The 20,308-nt window shown below is 54.0% G+C and overlaps 1 protein-coding gene across 3 annotated transcripts in view; it reads left to right on the top strand.

Moving 5' to 3' along the window:
* The window catches only part of KAZN (kazrin, periplakin interacting protein), a 1,013,652-nt gene that overhangs the window by 896,111 nt on the left and 97,233 nt on the right, over nt 1-20,308 (top strand). For all 3 annotated transcript variants that reach the window (XM_087858295.1, XM_045774724.2, XM_087858294.1), the window contains one exon: nt 3,229-3,420. In XM_087858295.1, coding sequence (XP_087714421.1) covers nt 3,229-3,420 — 192 coding nt within the window. The remainder of the gene's footprint in view (nt 1-3,228; nt 3,421-20,308) is intronic.

The following is a 20,308-nucleotide window of genomic DNA, read 5'->3' as shown; positions in this document are numbered from 1 at the left end:
TGTAGACAGCTGTCTTTTCGCTGTGTCTTCAAGTGATAGAAGGGACAAGGAAGCTCTCTGGGGTCTCTCTTATCAGGGCGCAAATCCCACTCATGAGGGCCCCACCCTTTTGACCTCATCACCTCCCAAAGGCTGCACCTGCAAATACCATCCCAGATTAGGGTTCACCGTGAATTCTGGGGAGACACAAACATCCAGTCTATGGCAGGGAGCAAGAATGACAATTCCAGAGTCTTCAGTACTGCTAGAAGATGGCCAGGCAGGGCTGGGGTCGTAGAGAGGTGGTGAGGGTTAAGACCTTATATAATCTGACCCTGGCATACCTCTCCAGGCTTCCTCCTGCTTTCTCACCTCGTACTCAGTCACTCCCTCCACTCATTGATCCAGGGGCCTCTGGCTTTCCAGCCTCCTAGCCTTTGCTCTGCTCTTTCGTCTGCTTACCACCCCCTACATCTTCTAAGGCCTATTTCAAATATCCTTCTGCCCCCAAGCCCATGCAGTGCTCTCTCTGTGTTATGCTTACTTGTTTGTGCTGCTTCTGCTCACTGGAGACTTCTTGAGGCCAAGGGTGTTGCTCCCGCGTCCTTTCTGAACACTCTATGCTGGGCTGCAGTGCAGGCAGCCTGCACATGTTTGACCGGAGTGAGGGGGCGAGCAGCCACAGTCAACCTCCTGCTTTCCAGTTTTGCTGAGAGTTGGGCAGTTCCCAGCCTGTACTTGAGCCCCTTAATGTGAGAGCAGCCAGGCACTCCCTTGCGTGGCCTGCCTTCCCAGAGTGCAGCTTTGGGGTCCTTCGGCCCATGTTCACGGTGGGATCTGGGAATGTGCCAGCTTGAGGATGGGACCTGTCTGCGACACTCACCCAAGGGTCCCCAGTGCCTGGTGGGGTGTCTGCCATGGGGAAAATGCCCATAATTTCTTGTTGGCTGGAGAGATGGGTGGAGGGAGTCGGCTCAGCTGTCCGTGTGTCATCACACACTGTTCAGGGCACCTCAGACCCCACAGCAAGAGGGACGGGACAGTGTGACCGGGCCTGCCTGCAGGGAGGTGTGCCCGCTGGGCGTGTGGACACGGTACAGGTGGGCTTCCCACCACGTAGGGGTTTTGCTCAGGTTGTCAGGTGGGGGCTGCTGTAGGTCTCTTGAGGGGGTGACAGCGGGGCTGTGAGGAGGGGAGGAAGCCATCCCCGCGGCCCGGAGGCAGGATGCATCTACGCCTTCGGGGCTGGAAGGAGGTCCGAGAGGGCCGGCGAGGCTGCTGCCTGGCGGCTCTGGGACGGCAGCCCGGGAGGGTTTTCAGCAGGGAGTGAGCTACTGAGCTTGGCATTTCAGGGGGGCCCTCAGGCTTCTGTGGGGAGACCGGAGGTGGGCGAAGGAGGCACCGGGAGGGCAGGGACACCTCCCCTCGCATCCATGACAGCTGAACCCGGGAGGCCTCAGAGAAGGTGATGAGAGGGGGGCAAGGGACGGGTCAAAGTCAAAACTGCCTCTTCGCCAGGCCTGTGGCGCTGGAGGGACCGCAAGTCCTTGAGGCCTTAGCTCTGCTTCTGCTCGGCCTGCCCCGCGCCCTGGACCTGACTCTGCCTTGCTCGCCTTGACAGCGCAGGGCGGAGTGCTTCCGAGGGAGGGCGTCCCGGGAAACGGCGGCCTCGCTGCCGAGCGCTCCTGTGGACCTTGGGGACCTCCTGCACAGGCCTGTCTGACAGGGGGCTGCTTCCTAAGTCTTGTCGGAGCCGCACAGTCCGATGAGGGTTAGACCCGTTTGGGGGCATCTGAGCCTCAAAGGGTAAGGGACGTGCTCACGGTCACATGCCTGGTCAGCGAGGGAACCAAACCAGACAGCCGGTGTCTCTAAGGCTGTGGCACAGCCGTGACTCCCAAGGGAAGGGCTGATCCCCAGCTCCTGTGACAGGATGAGACACGGTGGTGAGAGAAGGCCTCTCTGAGGAGGTGGCGTGGGCTGAAGGGCCCAGTGAGGAAGCAGCCACAGGAAGAACAAGGAAAGGGTGTTCGAGGTGCAGGGCACAGTGAGGGTAAAGGCCCTGAAGCCGAAAAGAGCTTGGTGTGTCGTGAAGAGAGAGACCAGTGTGGCGGGAGGGAGAGCAATGCATGAGTTTAGCGATGAAGCAGAGGCCATGTTGTCAAGGGCCTGCTTCAGAGAATAATTTCGAATCTCCTCTAACCAATGAGGTGAGGGTCCTGACCACAAGTCTGCTCTATAAACGCTCTAGCAGAGGTATATCTGGCCTAATGAGGCTGCTTGACCCCCACTTCTAGCACCTTCTGCAGCTCCGTGTCTTTTGTGGGTCAGGTGACGAGACCTGGCCAGGTGTTTGTTTTTTTTTTAAAGATTTTATTTATTTATTTGACAGAGACAGCCAACGAGAGAGGGAACACAGGCAGGGGGAGTGGGAGAGGAAGAAGCAAGCTCCCAGCGGAGGAGCCTGATGCTGGGCTCAATCCCAGGGACCTGGGATCACGCCCTGAGCCAAAGGCAGACGCTTAATGACTGAGCCACCCAGGCGCCCCCTGGCTCAGGTGTATCAGTCGATCTGCAGGACTGAGCTGGCCTACAGACTCCTGGGGGTGGTGGGCGATGGCGCACCTCCTCAGTACCTTCCCAAGGCCCCCAGACCCAGAGGGAGGCCGCATCCTCCTCGGCCTCATCCCTGGGCCCTCAAGAACATAGGGTCGGGTTTAAGTGGTGTGGGAACCTCTGTCCATGGTGTCACCATCGTTACTGCTCACTTGACCCCGTTGTCCTGCATGTTCACGTGTGGATGGATGCCCAAGTCCTGTCTCGGCGTGGTGCTGGGTTCCTCAGATCTCCGTGTTCCGTGACACGTGTCAAGTGTGCCTTTTGGGGACTCTTTCCTGAGTGTCAGACTGGGAGCTCAGGCTCTGGAGTTGGCCAAGTCTGAGTACAAATCCCAGCTCTGCTACCCGCTTACTATTTACGATGTAATCTCGCCGAGCCTCAACTTCCTCATCTGTGAAATGGGGGCGACGATGGTAGCCGCCTCAGAAGGTTTTTGCAGGATGAAATCAGATAGTGCATCTAAAACCCAGCTCGGCGACTTCGGGAGTTTTCCTCCCAACCCACATGTAGGAAGGGCCTCGAATGCAGAGCAAACAGGACAAGCCAAAGCACCTTAGAACTGTCCCCAGAAAAGGTGAGCGAGCAGGAGCCAGCGTCCCCTTCCCCTAACCGTGTGCCCTTCTCCCCTAGTGCTCCTGCGGGAAGAAGTGTCTCGGCTCCAGGAGGAAGTCCACCTTCTCCGCCAGATGAAGGAGATGTTGACGAAGGACCTGGAGGAGTCCCAGGGCGGCAAGTCCTCCGAGGTCCTCTCGGCCACCGAGCTCAGGGTCCAGCTGGCCCAGAAGGAGCAGGAGCTAGCCAGAGCCAAAGAAGCCTTGCAGGGTAAGTGACTGGTTGGTGGCAGTTTCCTCCCTTCCCTCGCCTGGGGCCCAGGCTTGGGCCACAGGGGCGCCGAGGAACCAGGGTTCTGCCTCTGCAGGGGGAGTGGCATGGACATGGGGGTCTCCCGGTGCCTAGACCCTCAGCTGAGGCTGCCCTGTCCCTTCCTCAGTAGAATTCTGCCTCTTGCAGTGTTGGAAGCTCATATCGTTCCCACGTCCCTGTGACCAACACATGCTTTCCATCATGGTCATGCAGGGTCGCCTCTCTCTGAGGCATGAATGGCAGGTGGGCGTCTCTGCTAAACCAGGCTGCTGGTCCCGCCACTGGGCTCCTCTCTCTCAGCGCTGTCAAGGCCCTTGAACACGTCCTGTCACAGGACAGTGTGGAGGCACTGAATTCTTTGCGGGAGGAAGCGTCCCTTCACCACACGCCACTCTTGTTCAGTGTAGTGGTCTCTCCAGGGAGGGCTCGGGCCCCCTCTCCTGTGGTTGGCCTGGAGGAGCTCCCCTCTGAGAAGCACAGTGTCCAGTGTCCCCTCCGAGAAGACGGGGGAGGAAGTGGTATGGGAGCCCAGGTGCTCTCTCACAGAGCTGGGCCACGCATAACCTCCACGTGGCCGGTGTGTCTGCCGCCAGAAACTGCTGGAGGAAATGCAGTCAGTGGGCCCACGTGTGCAGCCGGCCTTCCTTAGAGCTGGCCTGGGCCACCGGCGGCTGAACCCATCTCTCCTGGGAGCCATCTGCCGTGGGCTTTGGGAGGGGTCTCGAAAGATAGTTCAAGAAAGGTTGGGGGAATCATCCTTTAACAGTGTTTAGAAAACTCTGATACAAAACATTGTCTTGAGGCCCCCTTACTGCCTTTGATACTCCTGGGGAAAAGAAAAAGGCAATAAAACTTGGCAACCTGCTTTCCACTTATATTTCCTAGAACGATAAATACTCTGGAAACTTCATTTTGGAAGCCAAAGCGGATTTCTTACTTAGGTTGATTTCAGGCTGCTGTCAGAAAAAGACTCCAAAACAGAGCGGCTTAAAGAAGTTGTCTCTGTCTCCTGTCACCATCAGGAGGAGCATTTCAGGTTGATGGGTATCTCTGCTCCCCTCGGCCTGGGGACATCCAGGGAAAGAGCCAAAATCGAGAGCCAAAGATTCCTCTTGGCAAGAGCTTGGTGGTTGGGCCGTGCCGGCCTGTGGGGAGAGCTGGGACCTAAAATTTCTCGCTGGGTGTCCTGGTCCAGCTATGAGGAGCACCCTTTCCTGTTGGGGTTTTGTTTCCAGTGGGGCCGCTCAGACAGCGGTGTCTTCAGGCCGGAGCGGGCGGGTGGTACGTGCCGTGGTCCAGCCGATGCCGTGTGGTTGGGACGTCACTGTGCCACGCACACTCTCCTCTCCGTGCAACCGCCCGGGAGTCTAGGCAGTTCTGTGCAAGCTTCCCAGCTTCCAGAGGCCTCCTGACATCCCCTGCTCCCTCCGGATGGAGACTCAAGCCACAAGCCGCGGGAATCTCCCCGAGGCAGCGCCGCCGGGCCCGGGGCTGTGCGAGCTGACGTCCTCTGGTCTCCCTAAGCTGTATGACCCTGTGGAGAGTTGGGACTGCCTCAGAAGCGGTCTCAACCACCTGTGCCAGTATTTATCCCAGGGACAGGGAAGCCTGCCTTCCCTGTTCTTACCCAGGGAAAGAATCCTCACCCCCATCCGCCCTTCTGGACCTGGAAGGGGAAGCAGAACCTCTCTAAGCTGTTTCTGGGACCAAAGGAATGGACAGGGGGCTCAGTGGAAGCTCACTGACGCCACCGCCCCCCAGCTCCTGGGACAGACTGCCCACCCTCTGCAGACCTCAGCGGCCTGGTCCGAGTGATGGGACAGTGGTGGTGAATTCATTGCGGTGATGTCCGTGGGGGCAGAGAGCCGGCTGTTACGATGTGCGTCCTTCTCCCCTCGGCCCACAGGACACAGAGCTGGGCAGACATATTTTCCTAGCTCTGTGCTGTAAGGGGCCTTATCTGTCACCAAAGGTCACCCAGGGACACAGAGATCTGCTGGATGGGGCAGCTCCTTTGTAAACAACAACCTCAACATAAGGACTGTCAGTATTTATGATAGGAAACATTATTGAGTACCTACTGTGTGCCAGCCCCGGATCTGTCAATCACCCCGGTCCTACCAAGATTAACCCCCTTGCCCAGATGAAGTCACCTGAATGAGGTTCAGGGCAGTTGAGGAACTTGGTCAAGGTTACAGAGCTAATAGCCAGCAGAGTCAGCAGCTTTCTCCACCACATGAACACACCTCGTCTTCCCTCTGGGGATTCCGCCGGCATGGACGGGAGAGACGGGAGGCCACCCGAGCTCAGCAGTGTGGACAGCAGACTCTGGAGCCAGAACTGGGCTGGAATCCCTGCTCTCCCACTTACTAGCTGTGTGACCTCGGGCAAATTCCTTAACCTCTCTGAACTCTATCGTTCTCTTGCTGAGGATAACAATAACAAAGCTGTTTCTCTTACAACTGGGGCCAATAACAGCTACTTCAGAGGGCTGTCATCAGGATTAAATGAGATATAAAGTGCTTGGCCCAGTGCCTAGTACCATTAGTGCAAATACTTAGTGATTATCAGATGAGAGGGCTTGGCACACCTCCTCAGGTCTGCCTGGAGATGTTGGTCTCCTGATTTCCCTTTGGGGGGTGGCCCAGGCCTTAGAGCCCCTCAGCCTATCCAAGCAGGGTAGCAGTGTTCCCAAAAAGCAGTGGGCACCTTCAGCCAGCCCAAGCGTCCTGTCTGTCATTCTGCAAAGTCATAAATGAGATGCTTCCTCCCAGCCACAGCACGTGGTGAGTCAGTTGCAGACAGATGTGGGCAGAAGGAGGCTGGGCCGTGAAAAGGGATTTATATGCCTGTAATGAGGAGAATGAGAATAAATGTGCAAACCAAGTAAGTGGCAGATGTTGGGTGACCCTTGTTAACAGCCGGCGTCCCTGCGGTGGGAAAACGCGAAGCCCCCAAAGATTCCCTCCCTGGCGGTTCCCTACCTACCTGCCCCTGTCTTTGGTTGGAGGTGGGATGAGACCAGAGTTGTCCAGAACGGGAGAGGTTCAGGAACTCAAGCAAACACCAGGAACATCAGCCCCGGCTTCCAGTGTCAAAGCAAAGACAAGAATCCCATTTGGGGAGAACAGGGTGTAGAAGATTCCTCTGTTTCTTTGGGGATGAGTCTGGAATGCTAGGTTTAGGAGTTCGGTCTCGTCATGAGTGTAAAGACAGAAGTTGGGAAGGATTGTTCAAGAAAGAAAGGTGTCATGTGTGTTTAAATGTAACGGAGTCCCTCCAGCTCTGCACGTGGTGGGGAGCGTGGAGCCCATGGGACCCCTCTGGAGAGTCTGTCGATTTCCTCAGCCCCCCTCAGTTCCCCTGATCCCCCTCGAGAATCAAGGCATTACAGAAACATGATCGGGAACATTTGCTTCTGCCCTTTTTTTAACGGCGTGACGAGTGTGCTGAGCATTTTCTCACAATAAATGCTCTCTGAAAGCATAATTTTTAATGACTACATAACGTTCTAGCAAATGGAGGCACCCTAATTTATTTAGCCGCTTTCTGATTATTGGACACTTAAGTTGTTTCCACTCTTTTTGGCTTTGCCGTTATGTATCACTCCACTGAAGATCTGTGTTCGTAAATCTGTTTTATTTTTTTAAGAGAGCATTTCTCCATCTGTCTGGTCTCCAGAGCACTTTACACTCTTACAAAATTGAGGACCCAAAGAGTTCTTATTTATGTGGCTTAGTTCTGTAGGTATTTACTATTCTAGAGATTAAAGCCAAAAACCTATTTAAATCCTCAGTAATTTATTTTTAAACAGCAGCAATAAACCCATTGCACGTTAACATAAATAAAAAAAACTCTAATGAAAAATAAGTCTATTTTCCCAAACAAAAAGATCTGAGTGAGGAGAGCGTTGTTTTACATTTTTGCAAAGACTTTTCCATGTCTGACTTTACGGAAGACCACTAAATTCTCATATCTGCTCCTTCAGTCAGGCCACCGTGATTGACAAACGACAGTTTGGGTTGAAAATCTGGCATCACACAGATAAGGAGGTGGAAAAGGGGAGGAGTGTATTAATTGCCTTGTTGGATAATTGTGGGTATTTTTCTTTGTTGGCATCCGAAAACTCACCAAATGGTAGTTTCTTAGAGATGTGCTGCAGGGTGGTATCGCACACTTTATCCCGCGAGGGTTTTGTGCTCTGCTAACAGCGGACAAAGCCGCCGGTCTCGTTTGCACTCTGAGGGCTGCTGTACCACACATGAGTTCTTCAGCACCCACCAGCGGTCGCCTGAGTGATGCTGGTCTTCCCAATGATGACGTGCCTCCCGAGCCACGATCAGAACGTCCCATCTGTTCACATCACCACGCGGCGCATCAGGAAAGTCCTTGAGTCTTGAGAAGCTGTTCGAGGTCGTGGTTGCCCGTCGAGTCTGCTGAAATTCTCGCTTGTGCTCGAAAGCTCAGATGTTATCTTTGACAACAGATATGGTCAGTAGTTTTCTTAGAAGTGACAGGCCGACTCACTTAGTTCATTCGTGGGCTTTGTAGTTTGCCATGTATCTTGGTTAATACGATCAGTCACTTGTTCTTTCAAGAACACGTGGCGTTCTGCGGAAACGGTGGCTAGTTTAGCTTGCAACTCCAACAGTCACGCAGATGTGTTTCCCTCAAGATAGCCTTTGTTCTTTGATATGCGGCGAAAGAGCTTTAAGTATACTTCTTTTTTTTTTTTTTAAAGACATGTACTTGGGGATCAAGCTTTAATAAAATTAATAATTTTTATTGCTCCACCAGGGACGTTCATAAGTTAAATGGTGCCCCCCCCGTTTTTTTTTTCCCCAAGAACAGTGCATGGTGTTAAGAATGTCATGTCCACTAATACCTGCTCATATGGTTTGATGGCCCTGCCGTTATTTTTGCCAAGATGTTAGCATTTTCCCCAGCATTGCTTTTTTACCCAAAGTGCAAATACATGGTAAAAAAGGCAAATAGCGTCATAGTATCATTATGAAAACAGCTTTCCTCGTGGATCCGTTGAAGTGATATTGCTGGTGGTAGTGGTGACAGCTAGCCTTTCTGAGCATTGTTTCTATGCCACATCCTGCAGACCTTTAGCTCACTTAATCCTCTCAACAAGCCCGGGAGGGGGGCTGTGAGCGTGCGAGGAATACTGCGCAGTACCTGGTTGGAGCTGGGTTTGGACGTCAGCAGGGTGGACCTCAGCCCTTAGGAGATGCGGGCAGGCAGAGGGCAGGTACTGCTGCAGGGGAAACAGCTTGAGCAGAGGCAAAAAGACAGTCTTTGTGTGGGGTGAGAAGGGAAGCCCCGTGCCAAGGCTTTGCAGTAGAGAGGTGGTGAGAGATGATCGTGGAGAACCTCCGGGCCATGCTCAGAAGTTCGGGGACGGGGGAGGTTTGGGGCAGGAGGCCATATCAGAAGTGCGGTGTTCCAGCAGGTACCCATGTCCCTCTCCCAACCTTTGCCATCTCCTCCCTCTCCCTTAAGCACAAGGACATACGTGTGATTACATACAGATGGTTCCTGGATCACCTCCCTTCTCTCCTCCAAGCCCTGGTTCAGACTCTGCTTCCTCCAGACACCTTCCTGGCCCTTTTCTGTCTGGTAGTTTAGGGCCTGTGGTTGTCAGGGTCATGCCCCCACCCCCCATCCCCAAAATGCCTGCATCCTAATTCCTAGAATCTGTGAATATGTCAGGTTACATGGCAAAGGGGAATCACGGTTGTTAATCAGATGTCCTTGAGATGGGGGTTATCCAGGTTATCCAGTGAGCCCAGTGTAATCACGAGAGTCCTTCAAAAAGAAGGAAGAGGAGGCAGAAGGTCAGAGGTGGAAGGAAGTGGGATAACAGAAGAGAGACTCAGTGTGAGGACTCAACCCCATCGTGCTGGCTTTGCAGATGTGGAGGCAGGGGCCATGAGCCAAGGAGCATGGGCGCCTCTAGAGACCAGAAAAGGCCAGGAAACAGACTCTCCCCAAGAGCTTCCAGAAGGAACGCATCCTTAATTTTAACCTCCCAAGACCCATTTCCGACTCCTCCCTCCGGAACTGAAGACAATACGTTTACATTGCTTTCACCTACTACGTTTGTAGGAGTTTGTTGGAGCGGGAGGACGAGGCTGGTAAGGCCCTTTGCTCCCGGTACTTCACAGCCCTAGATGCTGACCTCTCTGAGGACTTAGCATGTAGTGAGGGACATGGCTTTCCTCTGTGGCTCACCACTCACCAGGCTCCTACAGGGCACAGTACCGAGCACAGAGCTGGCCTCGTTAGCTCAACAAAGCAGGTGATCCATTGAGTGAGAAGACACGATGTCTGAGTTTCTTTAGCAGAAGGAATAAGGCCTGTTGAGGCCTTTTCCCTGCCTCAGAATGAGCCACCTGCCTTAGACCAAGCTCTCGGAAGCAACTGAGCCTTCAGTCCTTTGCTCATTCAACAAACTGAAAACTTCCACACACTAGGATCTGTGCCTATGGCTCAGAGAATTCAGGGGCAGATTGGCCCCAGGCCCTGTCCTGAATCGGTGACGTGCCTTGAACCCACAACACACCCAGTGCAAGTTAGTTGAATAATACATTTTTTTAATGGCCAACCAGACCTGTAGATAAGCATTTGTGCCACAGATTTTCCTGCTTTGGAGAGTTCTAGGGTGCAGAGGATGTCTTTGGCCTTGGGCAGGAGGGGACACCAGTGCCCTTTATGTTCCCAGACAGTGTGGCCATGCCCTGGCTGCTTTTGCAGATGTAACAGGACCTGCAGATAGTGGGGTGGCAGGTGGCCCAAGTGACTGTCGGATAGAATGATGTGTCCTCGATGCTGGGATAGCTCTGCCCACCTACCTACACACACACACACACTCACTCACTCACACACTTCCATGTCTCCTTGGTGCTGTGTGGGTTTGGAAAGCAGCTTGATGTTTCCTGCTTCCCTCCCCACATCCACACTCCATTCTCTGGTTCATTCCTCCCATCGAAGACTTGTTCAGCTTCCGGGCAGCTTATCACCCTGGACTGAATGTGTATGTTCCTCTTCCGGAAGACGTGCACACGAAGCTACCACTTTTCTTGGGCCCCAGCTCCAGCATGGTGGCCCCTGGGGCTCCTGCAGGGGGCCCACCCAAAGCCTGACCCTCTGACCCGCAGCCCTGATGTAGAAGACTCTTAGCTCCCAAGTCTTCGAGTTTAGTGGAAGTTTCCAGAGAGTTTTAACTCTGCAGATAAAACATCTTCCTAATACACTACTGACCACTTTTAAATATTAACAGATCCCCCTGACCCTGCTTGAAGGCATCTAAGACTCCACATTTGATCCAGGTGAAAATAATTTATAGTCAGGTGGAAGAAGTGCCCAGAATCTTGGCTGTTCTGTTGCAGATGTTGTCTGGGCCATTTGTCTCCAGCAGGTTAGCTGCTTCGAAAAGTAGCTGGATGCCTGGAAAGGGCACAAACCCTAATGCGCAAGTACTTGTTTAAAAAAAAAAAAATGTAATAAATCTTCTTTTGTGTGAGATATACAGAAAGGTTGCAGAGTTCCTGGACACCCACTGTCCTTCATTGTCAACATCTTCCATTACCTAGTACAGCGCACAGGTGCTTTTCAAGCCACGCCTTGAATCATGTCTGCTGATGCCTCATTGGCCAGAGCAAGTCACGTGACCATGGCCCATGTCACCTGGATGGGGGCGCTGCCAGGCTGTGGATATAGGGAGGCGGGTTCATTGGCAGCTGTTTCCGTGGGTCCACCACAGAGAACATTTTAAATAGAATCATTTCCAGAATCTGCCCAGGGTCTGGGGTTCTGGTGACTGACAACATATTACAGCAACTTTGTCCCTTTTGGCTACTTTGCTTTTTATCAATCTCTGTACCCGAGTGACTGATGTCCTCGTCTGGGGGTTTTCACGCTGAGTGGTTCGGTCTGTGAGTTGGAAAGGCAACCTGCCCACAGTCTCCTCCAGCACTTCCCAAACAGTGGCCCTTCCTGACTGTCCTTCAACACTTTGGGTCTGATTCACAGCAGACTTTGCTAGGTATTAATGTTCTAATTATGAAAATCCTCCATTTATTCTGAGAAAAACTAAAAGACTCATTTTTTTGGAAAGACACAGACACCCTCTTGGGCTCACCCTCCCATATCTGGTACTGGTTCTGGAAGCATGTACCAGAGCCCAACCTCTCTTCCCTAATCAGGGGGGAAGAAACAACTATATGCACCCATTTTGCAGGTGGGATGATTGAGGTATGACTGAGGTGGGTCTCTGTTGAGTAGCAACCTTACAACTGGTACTTACTTAGCACTTGGAATGTGCCAGGCTCTCTCCTGATTGCCTGGCCTGAGTGAGCTCCCAGATCTCCCCACAGCCCTGCCAGATGGGTGGTGTTTATTAGCCTCAGTTTCCCCATCGCCAGCACGGGAGGTGAAGGGATTTTTCTGAGGTCTCTGGGATAGTAGGTTTTGGAGCCAAGACTTATTTGATCTCCACAGAGTCTGGTTTCCAAACCTCTGTTCTTCGCGGATACTTGGCAGATGCCTCTTTGATTCTGAAGGCCTTGGGGGCAGAGGGAGGGAGTGGAATGGGGAAGAGAGGAAGGAGGAGCAGGTCTGGACGTGGAAACACACACTCAGAGGCCCCATGAGATACAGGTTCCCCCCCTTTGAGAAAGTTCGCATTGCGCCTCTTGGCTTTTACAAAAGACCTATCTTAGTACCTGAAAGCATCTGAAGAGGCTTATTTTTACTTGGACAAAAAAAGACGAAAAGCAAACACAGCGTTTGGCATTTGTTTTACGGCGAGCCGTCGTAGGGGCAGCACGCACCCCAAAGCAGCAGGGGGGGCCCTGCCAGGCTCCTCCCCCAGCAACTACACTCCACCTCTGATCATTCAGCCGCCGGAGTTTTGAACCACTTCTGGGAGCATCTATGCTCGGTCTCCATTTATTTGGTGTATCTGTTAGCAAGATGTGTCCTAAGGTATCAGGGGAGCCTAAGAGAGGTTATTTTTTGGGTCTGGCAATGCTCACACATTTTTCCGTATAAATGAATGACAGTTGCTTCTTACGCTTTACGCCATTTTGGCTCATGAAAGGTCTCCTAGGAACGCTCTACTTTCGGATAACGGGGCAGACCTGTACCAGGATTTGTTGATTCATTCCCAGTCTTTGCTCTGGAAGTTGTCCCAGGAAATAAAGGCTGGGCTCAGTCACACAAGCCAGGAGCTTCTCTTCCTGTCCCTCCTCTTTCCCTCCACAGTTCAGTGAACACACTGCAGCCTTGAGAAATGCCAGTGGTCTTGGCTGCCACAGAGGCCGTGTTTAAGGTGTGAGCTAGGGCTTCAGACCTTGAACCTCTGCTTTAAATGAACCCCCACTCCCTCCCCAGGAAGGGTTGGGGATTGATCGACTGAGAGGAGAAGAACAAACGTGCTGTGAGAAAAGCCACATTCCAGAATTGCCTTCCAAAAAGCATTGCCCAAAACCTCATTAAATTCTGCTTGAAGCCGTGGCCTCTGTCACTGTGTAGGTCCTGTGCCCATCTCACCCTGACAGGGTCGAGACATGGCCCTGAGGCTGTAGCAGGAAATTGAAAGGCCCACTGGCCTCTGTCCTGGGAGAAGAGCTTTGGTGTGAACCAGGGAGAGATCCTCTTCAGAGTTGCTGGCACCCTTGCTGGGCGGGGGTGAGCACTGGCCTAAGAAGGCTGTGGACATGGGGTCAAGTCTGACAAGGGCTCAACCGTGATTCTCCTCAGCCCTGATTGGCTCCTCAGGGGACACTGTCTTGGCCTCAGAGACCCAGGGGAGTGAGCGTCGTTCCTGAAAGAGCTTGCCCTGCTGCCCCATGACGTACGTAGAGTTAGCCTGACTGCAGTTGGGGAAATTGAGGCTCCAGGAGGCTCGTGCGCCTTGCAGGTCTCAGTGTTTGAACTTGAACTCCCATGCCTGACACAGATCGTTACTGCTCTCCCAGTGTTAGCTTCCGATCAGTGGATATCTCTTCATTGTGCATAAAACCTGACCCAGGAGCCCGCTCACTTACTTAACAAACACTTGCTGAGGGCCATTTGGCAGGCACTGTTCTGGGCCCTTGGGGTGGATCCATGAGCGAAAAGACAAAAGATCTATTTCTTGTGGAGCTTACATTCTAGAAGGCTGTGCCAGTTGGTACTGCCGTGGAACACACTGGCCCCAAATCTTAGTGGCGTAAGACAACCACCCTCTTTCTTATAGGTCATGATTTTGTGTCAGGCGCTTGGCAGGGCTCCACGGGACCATTCTTCAGTTGCGTGTAGTGTCGGTAGGGGTCCCACAGGGGACTTCCACCAGAGTCCCGGACGGCTGCCCTCTTACGTCTGGTGCCTTGGTTGGTGGCAAGGGAATGCCGGGGCTCATCTGCGAACGACAACCCGAGCACCCGCGTGGTGGTCAGAACTTGCACCTGGAGGCTCAGGGCTCCCGCAGAGAAAGTTCTAAGAAACCAAGGTGCGTGCTGCGAGGCTCTTATGGCCTGGCCTCAGATGTCACCAAGCATCACTTCTACCACATTCTGTTGGTGACAGGCCAGCCGCAAGGCCAGCCAGACTCCACGCTGTCCAAAGTATGTGGTATGGGAGATATTATTGTGTCCATCTTTGCAAAAATACCATCTGCCTCAGAGGAGAGGGAGAAGGCCAGTGATAAACAATGAACAGAGTAAAAACTAAATCGCGTGTGTTCAAAGATTTTAAGTACCATGGGAACGTGGAAATTTTACAATGGGATGAAATACGACCCAGCCGTTCCCTTCTAGGCGTTTACTCACCTAGGAAGCGAACGCCCATGCCAAGCCTCGCGCGCAAGTGGACATAGAGGTATTAGTAGTGAAAGCTCCGAGCTGGAAACAGCCCACATGCCCATCAGCAGATGCAGGGGTCAGCAAACGGCTACATTCGACAACGGAATTCCGAATTCAACCCAGCAATAAAGCAACAAACTATTGATACGTGGAGCAATGTGGTGGATCTCAAAATAATTACGCAGAGTGACAGAGCCCAGGGAGAAAAAAAAGCACACCCCGTATGATTCCGTTTACGTGCGACTAGCAGATGCAGACGATTCTGTAAAGTGGGAAGGATGTGTGGTTGCCCGGGGCAGAGCGGAGGGACAGGAGTGCGGCTCGCCGAGGGAGCTGGAGACTTGGAGGTGATGGGCGAGTTCGCTGGCTTGAGGATGCTGACGGGTTTTCCAGGGAATGCACGAGGCTGAGCCTCTCGGACGGACCCCCTTCAATACGTGCAGTTGACTGTGTGTCATTTATAATCAATGAAGCTGTGTTTAAAGGAGCGCGAGGTGAATTAGGAGTCCTTGGGGATGGGGCATTTGGGGTGGGGAGGATTTCAGTCCCCTGCAGGCCCCATGACTCGGGCAGCTTCCAGCTTTGCCTTCTTGTCCCACGTGCTGGCCTCAGCGGGCCACAGGAGGGGACCCGGTGCCGGGTGGGCAGCGTCTGGCCAGTCCAGGCAGAGCCCCGTGCATTCAAGGCCCGAGCACGCAGGGCTCCTGGGCTCACATTCCAGGAACAGGCAGAGACCCGAGAGTTCCGAGGCTACATGTCTGTGGCCCGGGCTTCCGGCCTAGCTCTTTAAATAGCTCCGACCGCGCGGACTGGGCCAGCGCTTGGGGACACAAGCTGCTGCTACCGACCAGGCAAGCTTTTGAGCCCGAGCCTGGCGTGTGGGCACAAAACGAGGAGAGGCGTTTTTTTGGCACTGAGCGAAAAACTCAGAACAATGTAGGAATTTAGAAAGGAGCATTCTCATTCTGCTCAGGGCCAGGTACCGTTGTAGAGAAGAGATCGAGGTTAAAATCCGATGGCTTCTCATGCACGTATGACTACTATAACATGCATGTACGTAGCGGACAGTTCTGTGGGCCGGGAGGAACGCACAGGCTGCAGGTCCCATGAGTTACCACGGATAATCCTCCCCATTTTTCAGACTGAAGATCGGAAGAGCGGTAGCCGGCCGAAAGGTGGAATTGAAACCCAGGAAGGCGTGCCTGGCTCTAGATCAGTGCCCTGCACAGCCCCGTGGGGGGCCTGCTGCTGCTTGTCGAAGTGGTTAACCGGTTGTTTCTATGATAAGTCATTTGTGACGTGGATCTTGGGAACAGCTGGGCCTGCGAACCAGAGGTGGTGGGGCACCTCCGAGCGGGCAGTCAGGAGGCCGCGGCTCTCCATCCGTGTTGCCCTTGACCTCTGCAGGTCTCTTCTGGAAAATGGGAGGGTGGGGCTGAGTGTTCTTAGGAGCCCCGTTGTCATGTACTGTGAGCAGCAGACGCAGAATGCAAGAGGGGATGGAATACCGCTGAGAAGGCCAGGCAGGAGCCCCATGCCACCGACAGACCGAGGAAGTGTTAGAACGGCATGTCGCCGGTCACACCGGCCGAGCCGCTGCAGGCCACGGGGCCTGCCACTCACTCTCTCCCCAGCCCAGAGAGACACCTCAGGGCCTGCACACAACAGCCTGAGCTGGCAGCCCTTAGCCCGCTGACTTTTGCAGCCCCTGAACTCGAGAGAAGTTGCTCACCCATGAGCTTTGGATCATGATCTAGAAGAATCGTTCTGATTCAGGCCTTGCCAGCAGAGCACGGTGCCTGAGGAAAGAAAGAAGTCTTTAGCGGGAATGCGCGGGCTCAGGCAGAAGGAGGGGGAATGGGCCAGGACTGGCTGCTCAGTACCCCCAGCCCCTGCCAAGCCCAGAAAGAGGCTTGTCTTGGTCAGTTTTGCTTCTTAGCTGCCCTGGAGACGGGGTACAGCTAGAGGGTTGGCCTTCCTGGTGCTATTAACCCTTCTCTCTCCCTGCCAGGGTGCAGCAGTGGGCTCAGCGTATGGTAAAGGGCTCGACAAATGGGCCCTGGGGGGAAGGCAGTAGATTGAAAACAACTTGGAGGCTTTGAGACTGTCACTTCCTCGGGGAGGTGGCTGTTGACTCCAGGTTCTAAGGGCAGGAGCACCTGGAGAGCAGGCTCCGAAGTGTATTGTCTCTGTATCTCCATGATTGTTCCCATTCCTGCTGCGAAGCCACAAAGCAGGGCTGGGGGAAGAGGGAGCGAGCAGAGGCAAGATACTCGCGGGGCCCACGGGGCTGGCACTGGGCGGGTGCTCAGGACAGCGGGAAGAGCAGAGTGAGGGCCCGCAGGCACGTGCCCACCGTCTGTCGCAAATTCCAGAAGGTCCTCGTGCTCTGGCAGCATCCCAAGGGCTGGCTTTTCTAGTGATGTGACCTGTCGGTGCTGTCCTGAGCACTGACCTTTGTCTCCTGCCACAGAGACCAGCGGAGCACGTTGTGCTCCCCTGCCTCTGAGTCATTTAAGGAATCCTTGTGCTGGGCACTGGTGTCCGTAGAGAAAAAGGGCACAGCCCTTTCTTTCTTCCTCATAGTTCAGGTGACTGCAGACTGGGGGGAGACTCGCTTCCTCCAAGGGCAGGACGGTCTGGGGTGGCGCTGGGTGGCATCCCAAGGGAGGTGGACCAGGGGGCTCGGGCCAGTCCCCCCAAAGTAGGGTCATTTCTGGCTGGAGCTCCCAGAGGAGCATGGCTTCAGAGGAGGCCTCAGAGGCGAACAGCTGACAGACTGACCAAGACTATCGAGGGGCCAGCCTGCCCTCCCCTGCCGGTGCCAGACCTCTCACCTGCTCTCCTGGACGGGGCCGAGTGTTGGCCGGTGGCAGGTGAGCCTTGAACCTGTCATGAGGCTCATGTTGGCATCTTGAGGACGGAGTTTCTGTTCCGGGCAAAGTCTGTCTCCCAATGGGCTCCTGCCTTTGTCCCCTTCCCAGCTGCATCTCTTTCGTTCCTTGGGCACTGCACGTTGAATCTGAATGGTTTAGATCTTCATAGCCTGGAGCTCGTGGGTGAGTGCCTTCTGTGGAGTTTGGGGCCTGCCAAGGTCAATGGCTGTCATTTGGTCATGGGACTCTAGAGCCCCGGCAGAGCCACTGGGTCCAGGTGAAGAGCAGAGGAAGGAGCTGGTTGGGTATGTTTTGCCAGATGTCAGGATGAACAAAGGCACCTGACAACTTGATCGATGGTGAGTGTGGGGGGTCGCTGAGAGGTGTGTGACCATGCGGCTGGGAGTGTGGTGTCCCCTCTTCAAATGAGAAGCCAGTAAAGCCCCCTTTCACCTTTTTGGGATCTTCCATACCCACCAGTAAAGCCCCTAGAGACAGTTGTCTTCTCTTGTTGGATTTCTTTTCATCTGAGAGGGCTTCTCCTTCCCGCTCTTCTGGAAGCTCAGACCCCCCAGGCTGCCAGCAGATTTAAGGGACTGTTTCACTTAGGTGATGGATGGCCGTGGGGCACACCGGAGTGGTGCAGGCTGGCGGCTCTGCTTGCCACGAAGGTGGGTGTGTGAGGGTGGCTTGGCTCCCCTGCAGGTGGGAGGACTTTCCCCGCTCAGAACTGGGCTTTCCAAGCTGTTCCTAATAAGCAGGGCGGTATGATGCCAAGACACAGTGGCCTCTGTTGCGGTTCAAAGTTTGTTAGCAGTAGGTGGGAAAGGTGGTGAATAATTTGGGGGTGGGATTTATAGGGAGAGGGCAGTGTCCACAATAAGGGGGCTTCCTCCCTGCCGCGTTACGCTCTGCATGGGCGCCAGGAGCAAGGCCAGCGGAGATTTCCCTATTCATCCCAAGCGATTAGGAGATGCTCGTCCAGGGAAGGGAAGGTGCTCCTCTGAGTTTCCGAGTTCAGCCCAGGTTCTCAGGAAAGCAGTGAAAACCGGAAGTGTCCTTTACCGAACACCTGTCAAGTGCCATCAACACTGGGAAAGTGAACAGTAGCTCATGGAATCTTCCTCACCATCCTGCAGGATGCTTCCCGGTCTCCCTTTTACGTATGAAGAACAGAAGCTCACAAGGTCATGTGGGTGGTAGAGGCAGAACCAAGCTCCCTTTGACCCGGGCAAGTCGCTCAGCCTGTCTCCGTGGGTGCACAGGGATTATAACAGCACCTGCCCTGGGGTCCTCCAGATTCAACGAGAAAATTCACAGAAAGAGGTTAGAACAGGAAGTACCCCTTTATTAAATATCAGCTGCTGCTCTTAACTTTATCCTTATTCTTTTACTAAACTCAGAGTGACTGCACCATTTATTGTCTAGACTGAGAGAGTTTCACAAGAGAAAGAGGGCCTATTAAATACAGTTGTGCTCGGACGATAGGCGTGAACTGGGACTGTCCCAGACAGGCAAGACCCACAGCCCTTGACCGACAGATGGGATCTGAGTGGGTGGACAGGTGTCAGGCAGGCACTCCGGGTCAGGGACTGACATACGCAAAGGTGTGGAGGTTGGGCGCTCATGGTACGTGCAGGTGACCGCGAGGTGGCCGGCCGTGGGGCCCACCTGCCCCGCTGGACAGGACAAGGAACATCTCCACTGCACCCTGACTCCACGGCCCAGAGCACATCCTTCCCTCCATTCCAAGTTCATCTGCGTGCTCTGAGACCACCCACCCACCCGTTCGGCATCATGATTTATGACCACACCACAGGCCACTCCATTCTTTGTGGACCTGAAACAGACAGGATCTTTGCCACGACAGAGGGGTCTGAAAACCATTGCAATGCATGGTGGACGGGAGGGAGCAGAGCTAGAGAAGTGAGCTGTTCTATCAGGGAGTGCATCCTTGGTTGACATCAGAGGAACAAAGCTTTTGGGTGGTGGCTGCAGGAGGAAGGATACAGGAGGCAGGAGAGGGAGGCAGGCTGGCTGGCAGAGGCTCGTGTCCCCAGCCTGCGTGGCTTCCGTGTGAAAACCTCAGCAAGAGCACGTGATACCTGGATAAGGAGGGTTTCCAGGCAACTGCTGTTATGCTCCCATGGAGCGCCTGTGCCTCCCGGCCTGGGAGTCAGGTTCCCAGAAGGGTCAGAGCAGCCGCGCCTCTGGAACAGTGGGGTCTGAGAGATGCTGGGGAGACCTTCTTTCCCTGGAGAGAGAGGGGAAGGCAAGAGCCGGAGACCAGGCTCTGGGGGTGAAGTGACATGCCCCAGCTAAGCTGGAAGCTGGGCCTGGACCCGTGTCCTGACTCCCAACCCTGAACACTTCGTGGGGCCCTCACTTTTTATGGTCTCTGTTCCTAAAATAGATTTCTAAAAATTGTAATGGAATCTGGCCGTAGAGTAGGATCTGAGCTCAAAAAGTACAGGCTGATCACCCGTCTGTAAATGTGTATTTTCGGCATTAATGGGGCTCCTGCTACCCTCTGTGGAGTCTTGGTGCAAATTAGAAGCAGCCACACAGACAGATTCAGAAAGCCACCCCTTCCCATTGAACACAGTCCTGCTGCTCTTCTAATGCATCGAGTTTCTCAGCCCTTAAAATGCAGCCCTTGGGTACAAGCCTGGGAGGGTGGGACATGCGCTCCCCACTCGTCCCCTCTGAGCCAAGGCTACTTTTCTCAGCGCCCTGAGACCTTGGGGTGCCCAGCATGGGGGCCAGCAGGAACCGGTGACTCTGCAATGCCAAGGAAGACTGGGGGCACAATGCTGGATCTTTCCACCATCTAAATTGTATTTATGTATTTATTTTAGAGAGAGGGCGCACGCATGCCAGCGGGAAGGGGGAGAGGGAGAGGCAGAGGCAGAGAACCTCAAGCCGACTGTGCTGAGCGCAACCAGCACCCTTGGCCACTTGCTCAGAGCACTCCTGAGGGAGCTCCAGGCCCCGTGGCAGGCATCTGGCAGTTTGTCCGTGATCATCAGAGCAAAACTCCAGAACATTGCTTTTGCCTGTTGAAGACAGCAGGGAGCCTTTTTACTCCAGAAAGGAGAAGGGCACGCTCCTGAGGTT

This window comes from Ursus americanus, chromosome 33 (genome assembly GCF_024610735.1).
Source record: "Ursus americanus isolate L20-20 chromosome 33, mUrsAme1.1.p, whole genome shotgun sequence".
Taxonomy (NCBI): domain Eukaryota; kingdom Metazoa; phylum Chordata; class Mammalia; order Carnivora; family Ursidae; genus Ursus; species Ursus americanus.
This window is presented reverse-complemented; position numbering and strand designations above follow the sequence as displayed.